At 49.7% G+C, this 18,419-nt stretch overlaps 1 protein-coding gene across 1 annotated transcript in view; it reads right to left on the reverse strand.

The window, feature by feature from the left end:
- The window catches only part of DLG5 (discs large MAGUK scaffold protein 5), a 114,564-nt gene extending 111,964 nt beyond the window's left edge, over positions 1 to 2,600 (reverse strand). Inside the window, exon 1 of the mRNA XM_055081220.1 lies at positions 2,043 to 2,600. Coding sequence (XP_054937195.1) covers positions 2,043 to 2,346 — 304 coding nt within the window. The 5' untranslated portion in view covers positions 2,347 to 2,600. The remainder of the gene's footprint in view (positions 1 to 2,042) is intronic.
- Between the last annotated feature and the right edge of the window lie 15,819 nt (positions 2,601 to 18,419).

Raw genomic sequence — 18,419 nt, forward strand, 5'->3', positions numbered from 1 at the left:
AAAAAATAAAAAATAAAAAATAAAAAAAAAATAAAAGATCCCAACGCTCTGTGGTTTCCTTGCACACCGTGTCACCCCTCATCCCTAGAAGCTCTACATAGCACCTTGCCAGACCAAATGCTATCCTAATTTTTTCCTAAAGTATTAACTAAAATGAACTTAACTTCCCTTGAAAAGCTACACAGCTCTGCACTGTGGTAAAACTAGGGTTTGAAATCCTGCCCTTGAGGATAAAATCCAAACCCTATTTCATCCTTTCCTTAGATGTCAGGACCAGCTTCCAGAACTTCAGTTGTGAGGCCCCACCTTCTCTACCTGGCATGGAAAAGGGCGGGACCTAATTAATGGCAATTCATCTATCTATTCCAGAGATTATAGCTAGCGCTGATTCAAACACATCCCAATGAAGACTTAAGTCTGCACTCTCAACTTCTGCGCTTCCTTGATCAACCTCCTCCTTCAAACACAGAGGGCTAGGTAGACAAAAAGGCAACTAAGAAAAAACAAAAGTTACCCCGAAGAGATTTCCCTCTGACCTTATCCTCAAGGCCACATCTGACAGCTCTTCTTAGCATCATCCCAGGAGAGGACCGGGCTGCCCAGCAACTCAGACACGATCATAACTGGGCGACAGCGTAGGTTTGAGGAACAGAAATGCTGAAGAGTCAGAAACCCAAAGTGGAGACAGAAGGGCCATCAATGAAATGATATGCTGTGTGGCCAGCAGTTTCGTCTCTCTGTATGCCAGTTGCCTTCACTACCAAAAAAAAGGTGGCCAATATCCAATGGAGCTGTTACCAGGCACAGCTTATAAAATCATCTCCTTAATAAGTGAGGCTTTTAACAGCCAAATAAACACATTTCATCAGCCTGTGGCCTACAAGTTGTTAAAGGCAGTTCATCAGCCCTCTCTGTTCACTTTTGAAACACAGACAAGACACAGAAAAGCAGCACTTGGTGCTTCCTGGTTCCAAATGGGTTAAATAAAACAATAGGTCATAATTGAAAACTCCTGGTGCCCAATACTTTGAGCAATTTAACCACTCCAAGCTGGAGTTTTCTCTCTGGCAAAGTAGGAATAATAGCTCAGAGAGTGGTAAACAAACGTGATACAGCAGAGTGCCTGCCACAACAGTAGGTGCCCAATAAATGCTGGCTCTTCCTTCCTCAGTGCTATGCCTTCTTCCTCAGCTTCCTTGTCTAAAAGACTGGCTTTCCACACTCCCCAACCAGGCCACACCAAGCCTACCACTTGCCACAAACTCCCAGCAGTACCCCCTCCACACACACACACACAAATACTCACAAATCCGTCACCACAAATCCATCACCACCACCCAAGGGAACCAGTCACCAGCCTTCCCTCCTCAGGCAGCTCGGCACCCTTAGGGAGGGAACTGAGCCCCAGCAGCTACTACCAGGATTTTCCCATGGTGCAATGCAACTTCCCCAACTTTTCCCGGCCCACAGTTTCCAAAGAAACCTAGCAGGCATGGTGCATAATCAACCACAAGCCTGGGCGAACAAACAGACTGAGCTCTGGGCAGAGGGGAGCTGAGAAAATCAAAAAGTGAAAAGGCACCAGTGGTCCTGAAACGGGGTGCCAGGGACCAAAATTCAGAAGTACCGGCCCTGGCCCAGGTTCTATTCTTCTAGACCTTATCACTGATTGAAGGCTAGCAGAGGCTCTCAAAGGATTGGTGGATGGTGAAGAGTCTTAAAAAAAGGGATTGACGGACATCCCCTCCGAGATCGCCCCGCGGCTGGACCTGGTGCTCTCGGGAGGACCCCGCTGCCGCGGTACCTGGAGGATCAAGGCCTGCAGTGCGGGGCATTGTTCACAGCAAGGGTGGGACTGGGGGAGGAGGTGTGAAGTGGGGGTCCGCGCATCGGGCCCTCCCCAGGCAGGCTGAAGGAGGGAACGTTCTCCCCGCGGCAGGCGCCAGGTAGATGAATGGCCCTCGCGACTTCCCCCTCGGAGAACCGGAGAGAGAAGTCGTGGAAGGCGGGTCCGAGAGGCCGGGCGGGGGTCTCACACTCACCGGCGCCCTCGGCGGGCTGCGGCGGCCCGACGACGCCGTTCAGGTAGAGAATGGACAGCAGGTGAGGCTGCGTCTTCTCCAGCGCCGCCCGCAGGTCCTGGAAGTGGTCCCGCTCCTTGGCCAGGAGCAGCTTGAGCAGCAGCTCCGCCTTGGCGCCTCCCGCCTCCTCGTCCAGCTGCCGCCGCTCGCCGGGGCTCAGCGCTCCTGCGGCCTCGAGCAGCCCGAGCACCGCCTCCACCTCTGTCATGGCCTGGGCCAGGCTCTGCTGACACTGGGCGAGCAGCTCCCGGCGCTGGGGCTCCATGGTGGCGGCCGCCCCGCCCCGCCCCGCCGGACGGCTACCGGACTCCCGGAGGCCGGCGGGCGCGCGGGCGGGCAGGCAGGCAGGCGGGTGGCGACGGGCCCCGGGCGCCTCGGGGCGGCGAGCGGTGGCGGCAGCCCTAGAGCGCCGGGGGCCGCGAGGCCGCGGGGGCCATATGGGCCGGGGCCTGGGCGGGCTGGGGGCCCGGGCGGCGAGCGGCGCTCAGCAGCGGCCGCCTCCCGGGCTCAGTAGCGCAGCCATGTTGGCTGCGGCGGCGGCGGGACTGGAAGAGGAGGAGGAGGAGGCGGGCCGGGGGCCGCGAGGCCGCGGGGGCCATGGGCCGGGGCCTGGGCGGGCTGGGGGCCCGGGCGGCGAGCGGCGCTCAGCAGCGGCCGCCTCCCGGGCTCAGTAGCGCAGCCATGTTGGCTGCGGCGGCGGCGGGACTGGAAGAGGAGGAGGAGGAGGAGACGGAGGAGGAGAAGGAGGAGGCGGAGGTGGGGACGGCGGCCGGGGCGCGCCCCGAGGCCCGGCTCCAGCCGGGCATGCTCCCCCTCCCCTCCCCCTCGGCGCGCGCCGCTCCCCCGCCCGCCCCGCGAGAAAACTCTCCCCGAAACGCCAGCCCCGCCGCCCCCCGAACACGATCACAACTCGGAAAGGAAAGTGGCCCGGCCGTCTTCGCCAGGCCCCCCGACGGCTCGGGAGCCGCCTCGCCCCGGCCCGGCTCACTGGGACCCCGCGGCCGCCACCCGCTCCGCCTTGCCCGCGCCCCGGCGTCGCCGCCGCCGGTCTGTCCCTCCGCCCTCCTCTCCTCTCCTCTCCTCTCTCCCCTCCCCTCCCTTCCCCCGGCCGGCCTTTCAAGCGCCCCGGCGGCCGGCCCCGAGGGGATGGGCGAAGGGGAGGGGTCCCTACCTCCCCGCCCCGGGCCCGCCTCGGAGCCCTCCTCTCCTCTCCTCTCTCCCCTCCCCTCCCTTCCCCCGGCCGGCCTTTCAAGCGCCCCGGCGGCCGGCCCCGAGGGGATGGGCGAAGGGGAGGGGTCCCTACCTCCCCGCCCCGGGCCCGCCTCGGAGGCGGGGACATCGCGCGCGCTGACTCTCCGGGTCTCCGAGGCCCAGGCGCAACCGGCGGTGGGGGACGCAGAGTCAGGGGCCCCGCGGGAAGCAGCCCGCACCCCCAGCCCCCTCGGCCAGGCACACGGCCAGACCCCGGGCTATTGGAGACCCTCTCAAACAAAACCCTGCCCCGCCCCCATCCAGGGTCTTCTAATCTGAGAACTCCAAAATCAGGCCTGGAGACAATAGAGAGGACGTCCCCTAAACCTGGCCATCTCCAAATTTAGACCTTCCCCAAATCTGTGAGATTTCCCCACTCCAAGGAGCTCTTATACAGAAAATGTCCCAGTATAATCCCGAGACTCGATTAATCAGGATCTTTCCCCTCACCCCCATTTTAGATGGGTTGGTCCCCAGTGTCTAAAGAGGCTTGGATGTTGGGGAGAGGGGGAGGGGATGTGTTACTGGAGGAGGAAGAGAGCAGTGGGGTCTGCAGTGGAGCCAGTTCATCTTTTTGGCAAGAGAAGTGCTCTCCTCCCTAGATGTCATCCCACATTCTAGTCTCAGGAGAAGGTAAATCAATGGGCTGCAGAAACCTTGCTCCCCTGATACCCTCAATGAGGATCTACAGTTGGGCTCCAAGTCCAAGAATGCCTCCTGCCTTCCACTGAAGCACTTTGTGGACACATAACCACTTACCTCCTGACTGCAGGAGGAGGTCCTTACAAGCTGGAATCCCAGCTGATGACTCCCAATAACCCCACCTCGCCAGTGTAGAGTGGAAATCCCAAGGCCATTGCAAATGTCTGTGTTCCATTGAATGATGCTCATTTACAAACACTGGGGACCACAGGTGCTTTTTCTGCTGTCACTCCCACCTCACAACTTCCAGTCCTCCCCGCAAAAGCAGTTTTCTTCTAGTCTGCTTCTGTAAGGGGAGGAGTCTTTTTTATTTAGTGGAAACAAACTCTATATATAGTGGTTAGAACAAAAGTAGCAGTTTGCACTTCACTTTGGATTTCCCTTTAAATAGCTACACAATGTGGGAACAAATCAATTACCCTGGCTGTTCTCAGTTTTCTCCTCAGGAAAACAGGGTGGGGAGAGTGTATTCCACCAGGGGTTAATGAATAAGCCCCAGGGTGTCAGTGAAGCTTTTGAAATTATCTGCACTTTTTTGTAGACATGTATGTATTTTTCTGGGATGGAAGTCCATAGCTTTAATCAAATTCTTTAAGGCCTCCATGACCCAAAATGGACTCCAAAATGGTGGAACTCAACTTTTTTCAGAGATCTCCCTGCTTAGGTAGTCTGGGCTTCTATGGCTGAGTGAGGTTCTAGGGGAGGGGAAGGCTGGCTATTGCACAGTGCCAGGGGACTAGATAGGATCCCTTGCTATCCCTCCCATTCCTGCCCCTGAGAGATGGTTCCCCCTTCTGGCCACCTGTTCCCCTACATCCTAAATCATCTGCAAAAGCATCCACTCTTCAGTATGCACTTGCACCTCTGTTCTTAACTGGATTAACTAGAAATCTAGGGGTGGGAGGAAGGTGGAACGGAAGAGAAGTTGGAGACTAATTTGGTTTGTAGTTAGAACAAATTGTAACTAACTCCTAGGTCCAAATGGTGCCTGAGATAGGAGAGGGCAGGAGGAACACATCATCTCTCAGTAACCCCTAAAAGAGTGGTGGGGAGCATGGATGTTTTGCCCAGGGAAGCCTTCCTGGGAAGCAGTGAGGAAGTCCATTTGCTAAGAGTGCTTTCTCTCAGGGGCTGCAGATTGATGGATGACTACTTTCAGCAAACCCTTTATTGGAAACTCTGGGGTTTTATGCAAAACATAAATTCTGGAGGAAACTGTTTACTTTATAAACATATTCGAGGGACTTCCCTGGTGGTCCAGTGGTTAAGAATCTACCTTCCAATGCAGGGGACGCAGGTTCGATCCGTGGTCGGGGAACTAAGATCCCACATGCCGCGGGGTAACTAAGCCTGCACACCTCAACTACTTAGCCCAGGCGCTGCAACGAAGATCCCGCATGCCGCAACTAAGACCTGATGCAGCCAATAATAAATAAATAAATAAATATTAAAAACAAATAAACATATTCGACCTTAAGTGCCCTTTAGCCAGTGACCTTGATATGACCTTGTATTTCTGTACCATTTTATATCCTTCAGGGCACCTTTTCTCATACTATCTCCTCTGTGCCCTGTTCTACGTTGAATTGTGTCCCCACCAAAAGATATGTTCAAGCCCTGACTCCCAGCACCTGTGAATGTGACCTGATTTGGAAATAAGTTCTTTGCAGATGCAATCAAATTAAAACGAGGTCATATTGGATTAGGTGGGCCCTAATCCAACATCTGGTGTTCTTACAGAAGAGGGGAATTTGGACACAGACACACACACAGGGGAGACTACCATGTGAAGACAGGCACAGAAGTTGGAATGATGCATCTACAAGCCAAGAAACGCCAAGGACTGCCAGCAACCTCCAGAAGCTGGGGAAAGAGGCCTGGAACAGACTCTCCCTCAGAGCCTCCCAGAAGGAACCAATTCTGCCAACACCTTAATTTCTGACCTGCAGCCTCCAGAACTGTGAGCTAGTAGGTTTCTGTCATTTTAACCTGCCCCAGTTTGTGGTAATTTGTTATGGCAGCCCCAGGAAACTAATACAGTCTCATCACAGTGGACAAAGACGGGTGTCCCCATTTTACGAATCACCCTGTCACCTCACTCTTCTACTGCCTAAGAATTTCTCTGTAGATTTACGTACCTTTCCTCCTTCTGATCTTAGAGAAAGAGCACCTCTCCACCTTCAGAACAGCCCTCCGTCCTATGGATAGAATCTTTGCACCCCGCTCCATGCACACAGCCGCACCAAAAAACAGGCCTGCATCTCCCCATTCTCAAAGGCCCCCTTTCCCTCTCTCGTGTCCTCAGGAAAGAACGAGTGCCCGGCACCAGAACCTCCAGATGCTCATGGACCTCATATTCCGTGGTTGGTGCTTTGCAATCTGACTTCTGAAAACAACTCCCCCTAGAAAACTGCTTTCCCCTCCCTTAAACCTCCTGTTGCCACCCCAAGGCCTTTCCTTCACACCTTCTTCAGCGTCTTCCACCCTGCTCTGCTTCACCCCACCCTGAGAACATCTTCTCTCTCCCCTACGGACTCCTTCCTCTCCACATTGGCTCTTCATCCCTCTTCTCCGCCCACACTCCCACCCTTTTAAAGGGTAATCACTTCGGAGCAGGACAGACATGAGCTCAGACCCCAACGCTGACACTCACTCCCTAGGTGTCCCTGGGCTAGTTAACTTTTCTGAGTCTCCATTTCTGCATCTCAACACTGGGAATAAACATCACCCTTTGGTGGGGTTATTAGGAGAATTCAGTGATCGGATTTCTACAAAGCCCTCGCTCAATGCCCAGTATGTGGCAGGCATATAAACCCCATAATGTAGTGCTTGAGCGGGCAACTGCTGCAGTCAGAATGCCTGATTTAAATAACAGCTCTGCCCCTTATTAGCTGGGTAACGTTGGGTAAACCTTTCTGTGTCTGTTTCCTTGTCTGTAGAGTAGGGATATTATCATCAAGAATAATATCAAAGGAGTTAGTGCTCTATCAATGGCAGGTGTCACTGTTCTTTTGGCTTCCACTATCTCATCCATCTGAGAGGAAAGACTCCCCGTAGCATGTAGCAACTCGTTTTCGACAGATGTTTCTAGGCTTCTGAAAGAATGGTGCGGGCTCCAGCTGAAAGACTTCTATTTCACTTGTATTCAGACGACAGGTAAGGGCAGGGGCCCCTTCTATGTTGTTCTCTCCCATAGTCCCCTCGCACAACGCCTGGCATGTGGTAAGTGCTCAACACATACTTTTTAATTAATAAGCAAACATAATGAATGAATGAATGAACAAAAGAGTTTTGCCCTGAAGCCCTGCTTCACAAAAATTATATCTGCTAAAAATGGAAAGATGGGGAAGGAGAGCATCTGAAAAAGGAACAGCATCAGAAGCAACGTGAGAGAGGTTCACACCTGCACATGGGGGACAGGCTGGGAGCTCCAGGCAAAGCCTCTACCCCTGGGGGGCTAAGCAGCAGGACCCCCACCCTTTCCTGCCTTGCCCTGCCCTGCTACAAGCTTGGCCCACCAGACCCAACTAAAGATGCCTCTGCTCAGAAATACATTCCCCAGCTTAGTGTAGCCTTGAGGGAGGTCATGGCCCCCTCCCAGTTTCTGCAAGCACAATCCTGCCAGGAGGCTTAACCCTTTGATTCAGAGCCCATTCTTCACATTTCAACTTAAATGTTACCTGCTTTAGGAAACCAGACATGCCTTCCTGACCTCCTCTCAAAAGGGCTAGATACCTCTGCTCCTAGATATCACTGCAACGTTTTACCTCCCCTTTATTAACATTTATCAACGTGTATTCTTAAAATTACCAGTTTACTTCTCTCTATCCCCTTGGTACACAGAATGCACCCTCGCAAAGATGTCCATGCCCTAGTCCCCAGAAGCTCTGAATATGAAATGTGTTATGTTACACGGCTAAAGGGACTGTGCAGATGTGATTAGAGTTACAGACCTTGAAATGGGGATCGCAGCCTGGATTATCCAGGTGGGCCCAATCTAATCACACAAACCGTTCAAAGCAGAGAATTTTCTCAGTCTGGAGGCAACAGAAGGGGAAGTCGAGAGATTCCAAGCACAAGAAGGATTTGACATGCCATTGCCAGCTGAGATGTAGGAGTCCACATGCAAAGGGAGCAGAGAGAAGGTCTAAGGAGCAAAAGGCAGTCCCCAGCCAACAGCTAGCAAAGTAAAAGGGACCGCAGTCCTGCAACAGCAAGGAACTGGATTCTGCCAACAATCTGAATGAGCCTGGATTCTTCCACAGCCTCCCGATTAGAGCCCAGATGGCCGACACCTTGATTTTACCCTGGCAAGACCCTGAGTGGGGAAAACCAGTCCAGCCATCTGGACCTCGGACCTACAGAGCTGTGAGATCTTAAATGCAGGTTGTTTTAAAGCTCTAAGTTTGTGGAACTGTTATTATGGCAGCAGTAGGAGACTAACGATCCCCAAAGACTATGAGCTCTTCAGGGACAGAAACAATATCAACTGTTCATTGTTGAACCCCCAGTTCCTGCCAGAGTGCCTGCCCCGTGATAGGCACCCAAAAAACCCTGTTGTATGAACCGATGGAAACCTACTCCTCCGCCAGGACTTGCTTTGGGAGTAATTATTTATGGTACCTTTGGAAAACAGAACCCAGTTCTCCATCAGCAATTGGAGGGAAAGCTTTCAAAGGAAAATACCTAGAAACTGGGCCTCCTCTGCAGGCTGAGGGAGCTGGGGCCCCAGGGGCCTCTTGACGCTGGGCTTTATGTCTTGACCCTGGGCTTTAAGCAGCAGCTGCTCCCTGGAGAAGAAACAGATCCTGCTGTCTGCTCCCTGTGTGTGGCTCCTTTGGCGGCAAACAAGATCGCCTTCAAGAGTGAGTGTGTGCACGAGAGCTTGCGTGTGTGCACATGCACAAGGGTGAGGGTGCTGTGGGCAGGAGTAGGGCTGTTTCAGCATGAGTGTGGGTGTCTGTGAGGACAAACTGCGCTAGTACCAACACTTGGATGTGTGTGAGTGGAGAAGCAAGCCTTCCTAGGATCCTTTCGCTGTTGCACCCTGGAAATTGCAGGTGGCCCAACATCTGAGATGTGACATTTAAAAGGATTTCCTTAGAGAGTTCCTTAACAGACTGAACTCCCCAGGATGCTGAAAATGGAATTGTTTATGAAAACGCCACTTTTCACACAACTCTTTAGGATGCTATGACAATGAAATGAACTACACCTGTTTAGAAAAAATCGGCTTAAGCTTGGCTCTCGGTAGCTTCTCAAATAATGAAGACATTTTTCATCCAGAGTGTTTTTGTTCTTAGTTCAGGAATAGCTCAGAGGCAAGTGCCCTAAGATTTTGTTATTTTATTTTTTTTAATTTTTGGCTGTGTTGGGTCTTCGTTGCTGCGCGCAGGCTTTCTCTAGTTGCCGTGAGCGGGGGCTGCTCTTCATTGTCGTGCGTGGGATTCTCATTGCGGTGACTTCTCTTGTTGCGGAGCACGGGCTCTAGGCGTGCGGGCTTCAGTAGTTGTGGCATGCAGGCTCAGTAGTTGTGGCACACGGGCTCAGTAGTGGTGGCTTAAAGGCTCTAGAGCACAGGCTCAGTAGTTGTGGCGCACGGGCTTACTTGCTCTGCAGCATGTGGGGTCTTCCTGGACCAGGGCTCGAACCCACGTCCCCTGCATTGGCAGGAGGATTCTTAACCACTGCACCACCAGGGAAGTCCCACGCCCTAAGATTTTAAAACAAGAAATCTGAGAGAGGCTCACACTTAGTGATAAAGCTTGCCCAGAGTACCAGGAGAGGGCAAAATTCTGAGTGAGATCAGAGATTCAAAGCATTTAAGAACCTTAGAAAGGAGCCCACCTGCTCCTGGTGCCCATCGACACACTCAGGAACTCCCTAACGGAGCACCTCCATCTTTCTGGTCTAGACCAGAGACTCTAGTCTGAGAGGCCCCGTGTCTCTGGGGTTACTACAACCCCAGTCAAAGGAGAAAACTATGGGGCTTCCCTGGTGGCACAGTGGTTGAGAGTCCGCCTGCCGATGCAGGGGACATAGGTTCGTGCCCCGGTCTGGGAGGATCCCACATGCCGCGGAGCGGCTGGGCCCGTGAGCCATGGCCGCTGAGCCTGTGCGTCCGGAGCCTGTGCTCCGCAGAGGCCACAGCAGTGAGAGGCCAGCGTACCGCAAAAAAAAAAAAAAAAAAATAGAGAGAAAACTATGACTGTTCCCCTTTCCTGAGTGCTAAGTACACACCAGGCACTATACTGAAGTCTTCTCCTGCAGTCCCCAATTCCTCTCCACTACACCTATGGGCAGTGAGTACTATGATCAGCACTGTGTTACAGATGAGGGACCTAAGGCCCCTCCTAGCCCTCCTAGCTGTGTGTGTCTGTCATCTTGCAGGAGAGAGAATCTCTAGGGTCAGAGAGTGGCTGAGAAGCCTCAGAAGAGCTTTTGACAGTGCATCAAAACCACCCCTGCCAGAATGTAAATTGGTATAGCCACTATGAAAAACAGTATAGAAGGTCCTTAAAAAACTGAAAATAGAGTTGCCATATGATCCTGCAATGCCACTCCTGGGCATATACCCAGACAAAAGTATAATTCAAAAAGATACATGTTGGGGCTTCCCTGGTGGCGCAGTGGTTGAGAATCTGCCTGCCAATGCAGGGGACACGGGTTCGAGCCCTGGTCTGGGAAGACCCCACATGCCGCGGAGCAACTGGGCCCGTGAGCCACAACTACTGAGCCTGTGCGTCTGGAGCCTGTGCTCCGCAACAAGAGAGGCCGTGATAGTGAGAGGCCCGCACACCGCGATGAAGAGTGGCCCCGCTCGCCGCAACTAGAGAAAGCCCTCGCACAGAAACGAAGACTGAACACAGCCAAAAATAAATAAATAAAATTTTTAAAAAAGATACATGCACCCCTATGTTCAGAGCAGCACTATTTACCATAGCCAACACAGTAGCCTACACTGTTGGTGGGAATATAAGTTGGTGCAGCCACTATGGAAAACAGTATGGAGGTTCCTCAGAAAAATAAAAATAGAGTTGCCATATGATCCAGCAATCCCACTCCTGGGCATATACTCAAACAAAACTATAATTCAAAAATATACATGCACCCCTATATTCATAGCAGCACTATTTACAATAGCCAAGACATGGAAACAACCTAAATGTCCATTGACAGATGAATGGATAAAGATGTGGTACATATATACAATGGAATATTAGCCATAAAAGAGAATGAAATGATGCCATTTGTAGCAACATGGGTAGACCTAGAGATTATCATATTAAGTGAAGTAAGTCAGAAAGAGAAAGACAAATACCATCACTCATATATGGAACCTAAAATACAATACAGATGAACATATCTACGAAACAGAAACAGACTCACAGACGTAGAGAACAGACTTGTGGTTGCCAAGGGGAGGGAAGGCTGGGGAATTTGGGATTAGCAGATGCAAATGATTATATATAGGATGGATAAACAACAAGGTCCTACTGTATAGAACAGGGAACTATATTCAATAGCCTGTGATAGGGACTTCCCTGGTGGCGCAGTCGTTAAGAATCCGCCTGCCAATTCAGGGGACACAGGTTCAAACCCTGCTCCAGGAAGATTCCACATGCCGCAGAGCAACTAAGGCCGTGCACCACAACTACTGAGCCTGCGCTCTAGAGCCCGCGAGCCACAACTACTGAAGCCAGTGCACCCAGAGCCCATGCTCCGTAACGAGAAGCCACCGCAATGAGAGGCCTGCTCACTGCAATGAAGAGTAGCCCCCGCTTGCTGCCACTAGAGAAAGCCCGCGCGCAGCAACAAAGACCCAACGCGGCCAAAAATAATTTATTAAAAAAAAAAAGAAAACAAAACAAAAATCCTGTGATAAACCATAATGGAAAAGAACATGAAGAAGAATATATGTAACTGAATCACTTTGCTGTACAGAGGAAATTAAACACAACATAAACAACTATACTTCAATAAAATTATTTTTAAAAAAACTACACTGCCTTCAGAAGAATGAAATCCAGCTGCTGCAGAATAAGCTAGAAATCAACAGCTGTCCTGTCTGCAGACACATGTAAATCAGATGCAAATGGACCCATGGCCCGGTAAGACTCTTGGAGGTGGTGAGAATGAACCCATGCCAGAAACAGCATGTTAGAAGGGATGGAACACTGGCCTTCAGTTTCCAGCTGGGAACCACCAGCTCTGTGCCGTTTTACTAGAGTTGTTCCTTGATGGGAAAGCCCTCCGTAGGGGGCCTTGTTTAGGCAGGCATAGTCACACAAGGCATTTCTGCACTGGTGGCAACAGGTCACGGCACAGGTAGCTGCTTAAGTGCAAGGCCATGGAGACCTCTGAGAGACTGAGTATACAAATGGACAATGGCCAAACCATATATAAAAATAGAACTCTGACCCACAATCTGAAGCAACCAGTTTAGAAAACCAGCCAATCTGTCTGCAGAAACTAAACAACAACCCCTGTAGCAATGGGCCTCAAACAGCCAGGACTTAATAACTGACAGCTTCCCTAATTCTGCATCTAGTTACAACTTAGGACCAACTGGAGCAAGCTAAATATGCCCCCCTAACCCATCACGTAGGATGTCTACTTCTAGTTAAACCACCCCATGCCAACAGCCTCCAATCAGAGCATACCTGAAGTCTTCCCCTTTTTCCACTATAAAATTTTACCCCTTCTCTGCACACCAAAAGCAAGCAATGGTGGCCGACTCGTTACATCAAACTCAGAGTAGATAGCATTTGCTTATTCTCATTTCAGTTATCTTCATGTGTTTCCACAACTCCTAATTATTGAATTGCTTTGTGACTCAGTTTTCTTACTTGTAAGAAATGAATCTTTTGGAGGAAACTGCCTTGGATAGTGGGGAAGCCTCCTGATAAGGCCCCACTCCCTGGGTCACCTCTCATCTCAATTCAGCAGCCACATAACCCACTCCCCTCTTGTTCTGTGCACATGTGTGTGCGACACGTCCAGTCCCTTCATTATTCTCAAGGGAAGAACCCGAAGCCCAGGTGGGAAAAGTGCCTGCTTACCCAAAGTCCTCTCCTCTGGAGGTCTCTGAGAAACCAGTCTCTGTCTTCAGTTTCTCCCCTCTGACTTCCAGACTCCAACAGCAAGCACGTGAGCCCGTTCAGGAACCCCACAGGTGTCAGCTTATACCTATGGTGAAACTGAAGCTGGCTAAAGAGGGCGAAAAGCCGCCCAGTAGTGAGTTACCAGGAGCCACAGAAGCTTCTCAACTAGGGAAGGCCAGTCGTGGCCTGTACACAGAGCTCTGCCCTCTGCAGGGAGTTTTTCCTCCTAGGTTTCAGGGTGCCCCACCCAGCCTCTCTGAGCCTGTTTTATTCCAGGAGGCCAGCTGGCTCCAGATGAATTCCTTCTTTCCTGAGGTTGGCTCCACCCAAGGCTAGCCCCACCTTCTCACCGCAAGACAAAAGCCAGAAAAACACAATAGTAATAGTTACCATTCTTTTTGGCACGGTGCCACGTATGGACTGTATTAATCCTCGGAACAACCCTCTGAAGTATGTACCACAAATGGCGAAACTGAGTCACGGAGCAGTCAAATGATGTGCCCAAGGTCGCACAAGTAGCAAGTAGGAGAACAGCAATGAGGGCCCAGGTCTGGAGGTAAACTCTGCACCACCTTGCTGTACTGCCTCTGAATGTTTTCAGATGGACACAGATGCTAATAGAAGAATCTTTGGGGTGTTCCAAAGTTGGGAGTAAGATTCATTTACATTTCAGAGAAATGCTGGGTTCTCTCTCATTTATTAATTTTGGCTCCATAAACATTTAACCCAAGAGAAATACCAGGAGGCCAGAAATGAAGACCCTGTCCTCCTCAGGTCTAGCACTTTTCTGGGAATGAGGAGGCTGCCCTGCTAATCACCCCACCAATCACTTCAGGGCCTCCCAAATGGGGAAACACATCTCACATTCAAAAGAGAGAAGAATGTACATTTCACTAGCCAATACATGTGACACCAGAGAAGTGAGTTTGACATCCAGTTTCCTGGGACCCCACCCAGAAGCTTGCAAGGCCAGGCCCTCCAGGGCAGAGGTGCTGAATTTTTAACCCCACCCCAGATGAATCTCGTCTGTAGTCTGGGAAACAGTGAAACCAGACCTGGGACTCTCTGAAGTCCCTTCCTAGGGGTAGTCGACGCCACTTGTGTTACCCGCTGACTAGCATGCCGGCCCGAGCCAACACCCCCTGAGCACCTCGCTGCTGTGCTGGGCGGGCAGAGAGCCTGCAGAGCTGCAGGCAGGCCCCTCTAGCCCTCGGATAGTCACCCCCCTCAGCTCCAGTGCTGCCACTTCTATCAGAACCCAGACCCCGAAGGCACAGGACCAAATGAGGCCACGCTGCTGGAGATTTGTCTGTCTCCCTGAAAAGTCTCCAAGCTGCGGGGAGGAAAGAAGCCGGGTTTGCTCATTTTTATTGGTTAACTCCCTCCTGTCACCCCTCCCTCCTGCTGACACTTTGGAGACTTTCAGTAATTGTCAACTGAATGAATAAATTAATGACAGAGGGAGACAGACGTGTTAACAGCTAACAGTAATTCAGGCAGAATGGAGTAAGTGCTAAATGGTGGGGGAATGAGTCATTATTGCTGACGGGGAAGGAAGAGAGGGAAAGGCATTCATCCTCTCTCCCCTGCACTGTCAAAACAGTCTTCACTCTTCCTCCCTTCCTGTCTCTCCCGCATTCAGAAGACCGCAGAACACGCATTGTGTACAGTTTTAATAATTCCAAAGCAAACACCCGCATCGTCGCCCCCTCGCCAGCTCCCCAGGGTAATTATGAAATAGAACCTTGCCAGAACCCCAGGAGCCTCCTGTGTTCCCCGCCATCACCCCCGGCACCACCTCTTCCCCTCCTCCAACCTCTGTCAATCTGGTGTGAACCAGTTTCTTGCTTTTCTTTATAGTTGAGCCACGAATACATATACCACTGGACAACACAATGTCCAGAATTACCTGGTTTTGAGTTTTCTACACCTGCACATTTTCTTCTGTGACGTGCTCCTTTTGTGCAACATGATTTTTTGGAGTTTTGCCTATGCTGATGCTTGCGGTGGTAGTTCATTCCTCCTCACTGCTGTGTGGTCCATTCTATTGTATAAACAGCCCCCCTCCCCCATTTACTTGGCTATTCTCCTGTTGATAGTCAGTAGGATTGTGTCCAGTCTTTGGTGATATTAGCAATACTGCTGTATGTAACTCCTACAGTACTATGGCATGCGTGCGCAAATCTCTTTAATATATTTAAGAGGAATTGCTGAGTCATGGAGTATGTGATTTTTAACGTTACCAGGTGATGCCTGTTTTCTGAAATGGTTGCACCTAAGCCTAGGCATTCCCATCTGGAGCTCATTCCATTCAGTGGGCCAGGGTAGTCTCTTTAAAACAGATCTGTAACACCAATTGAACTTCCCTGGCTTCATCAGGCTGAGAGTTTGGGGGAAGCTGAAGGGAAAAATTTGTTTAGAGGCCACTGAAGGGAATAAACCCAAGGTTTATTGGCTACTATGACACTTACGATTATGCTTTGCTGTGAGTGACAGAGACCCCAAAATAACAGTGGGTTAAACAGGATAGAAGTACATTCCTCTCCCACATAAATGAAGACCCCTAGTCAGCTATCCAGGCTGGTGTAGTGCTCCACGGTGTAGGTTCCTTCCATTGTCTTTCACTCTCCTCTACACAGGGCTTGAGCTGCTTAAACTCCCAGACGGCTGCTTGAGTTCCAGCCATTACATCTAGATTCTAGCCAACAAAAAGGAGGAAAGAAAAAGAAAGTTTCACCCCTTTTCTTTGAATACACTTTCAGAAATTCACACAAGCCACTTCCTCTTATTTCCCGATGGCCAGACTTAATCTCATGGACACAATTAACTGCAAGTATAGTCTTTATTCTTGTTGCCCATATGCCCAGCTGAAAGCTGTGGATCCCATCATTAAGGACAAAGAGAGAATGGATTTGTAGGACAATGAACAATCTCTGCCATAGATTGGCCTTGCCCAGAAGAGCACTTCTAAGCAGATCTGCCTAATTCCCTCACCACACCAACATACACACACGGACATAACCCCCAACACAAAATACTGGAGAGTAAAACACATATTTAACAAGGCCACTTTCTTAAACATTGCAAATTATACTATCTGTTCACTTAGGAAACTGTAATGCCCACATGGTCAGTTTCAAAGTAAGTTTTTTTCTCTAGTTATAATTTTGCCATTCTCCTCTCTGGGTCCTCTCCTCCTGATTTTTTAAGGCTAGAGCTTTTCTCCCAGAGGTCTCCTAATTAACTGGTACTTAAAGCCCCTTGATACGTAAACAGTACGTTGAAACCCAGATGGGATGGCCTAGAAGCCCACACATCCAGCCTAGGTAAATAAGGTAAATATGTAAACTTAACTGCAAGCAAATCCATTTTTAACATCCCAGAAATTCTCTGCCTCGAAAGTCTTCCAAGGCTTCTAATGGATAGAAAAATATGACCGAACTTTTGGCTCTTCCCAGACGCTTCATAATCTGACCCTGACCTACCTTTTTAGTGTTAACTTACAACCATTGTCCGGCATGGGCCAAAATATAATAATGGCAATAATGATGATAATAACAATAAAAACAGTGATACTGGAGGTTACCATTAAATGAGTGTGCATTATGTGCCAGTTACCATTAGTCTATCGACATACATTCTCTCATTTAATCCTCACTGCACCTTTACAGTGTTGGTATTTTTGCCTTTTTACACATGAGGAAACTGAGGCTCAAAGGGAATTTCCCCAAAGTCCTAAAACTGATGTGATAACCAGAATTCTCTGGTCTGGTCAAACCCAGTATTTGAGAATGCAGCTCAAATGTCCTTTCCTCCGTAACCCACCCCTCTCCACCCCAAGCAAAATGAAATGCTGCTTCCTGTGTGCTTCCCTATAATACGTTCATTCTTGTTTACAGCACTTTCTATCAAGCATTCAACAAATTGTCTCTGGGTGCCTGTTACGTGCCAGGTGTTACGTTGTGTGGCTGTGCTCCTGTCCCTCTACCCAGCTAGAACTGGGTACGTTAGTGGAGGAATTGGTCTCTTTTCTAAAATAAAAAATTAAAATTATTATTTTAATTGTGCTTAAAAGTTCATAACAAAAATTATCATCTTAATCATTTTTAAGTATACAGTTCCGTAGTGTTAAGTATATTCACACTGGTGTGCAATCAATCTCCAGAACTCTTTTCATCTTGCAAAACTGAAACTGCACCCATTAAAGAACAGCTTCCCAATCTCCTCTTCCCTCAGCCCCTGGCAACCACCATTCTATGTTCTGTCTCTGTGAATTCGACTACTCCAGGTACACTACATCATATAAGTGGAATCGTACCATATTTGTCCCTTTGTAATTGGCTTATTTCACTTAGTGTAATGTCCTCATGGTTCATCCATAGTGTAGCATGTGACAGGACTGCCTTCCTTTATACAGCTGGATAATATTCTGCTGTATGTATTTACCACATTTTGTTTATCCAGTCATCTGTCGATGGACACTTGGGTTGTTTCCACCTCTTGGTTATTGTGAATAATGTTGCTTTGAACATGGGGGTACAAATATCTCTTTGAGATCCTGCTTTCAATTCTTTTGGGCATATACCCAGAAGCAGAATTGCTGGATCTTAGGGTAATTCTCTGTGTAATATTTTGAGGAACGCTGATACTGTTTTCCATAGTGGCTGCCTCATTTTCCATCCCCACCAACAGTGAACGAGGGTTCCCACATTTCCACATCCTTGCCAACACGTGCTATTTTCTGGATTTTTCTTTTTATAATTTTTAATTGAAGTAGAATGACTCGAACAACACAGGGTTAATCCTTGTGTAATTTTTAGTCAGCCCTCCATACCCCAGGTTCCTCTGCATCCTCGGATTCAACCAACCATGGACCGTGTAGTAACTGTAGTATTTACCATTGAAAATTTTTGCATATAAGTGGACCTGCGCAGTTCAAACCCACGTTGTTCAAGGGTCAATTGACATTTCTTTTAAACGGGAGCCATTCTAATGGGTGTGAGGTGGTTTATTGTTTAAATTCTTGCTAAATAAGCACAGACTCTGGCATATCAGAGTGTTTGTGGAGTGAATGAATGAGTGACTTCACCACAAACTAATGGGGTCGTCTTGGCTACCAGGGTTTATTTGATGAAGAAATAGTCTCCAGGGTCTTCCCTGGTGGTGCAGTGGTTAAGAATCTGCCTGCCGGGGCTTCCCTGGTGGCGCAGTGGTTGAGAGTCCACCTGCCGATGCAGGGGACACGGGTTCGTGCCCCGGTCCGGGAAGATCCCACATGCCG

The sequence above is a fragment of the Physeter macrocephalus genome, chromosome 20 (assembly GCF_002837175.3).
Source record: "Physeter macrocephalus isolate SW-GA chromosome 20, ASM283717v5, whole genome shotgun sequence".
Lineage (NCBI taxonomy): Eukaryota > Metazoa > Chordata > Mammalia > Artiodactyla > Physeteridae > Physeter > Physeter macrocephalus.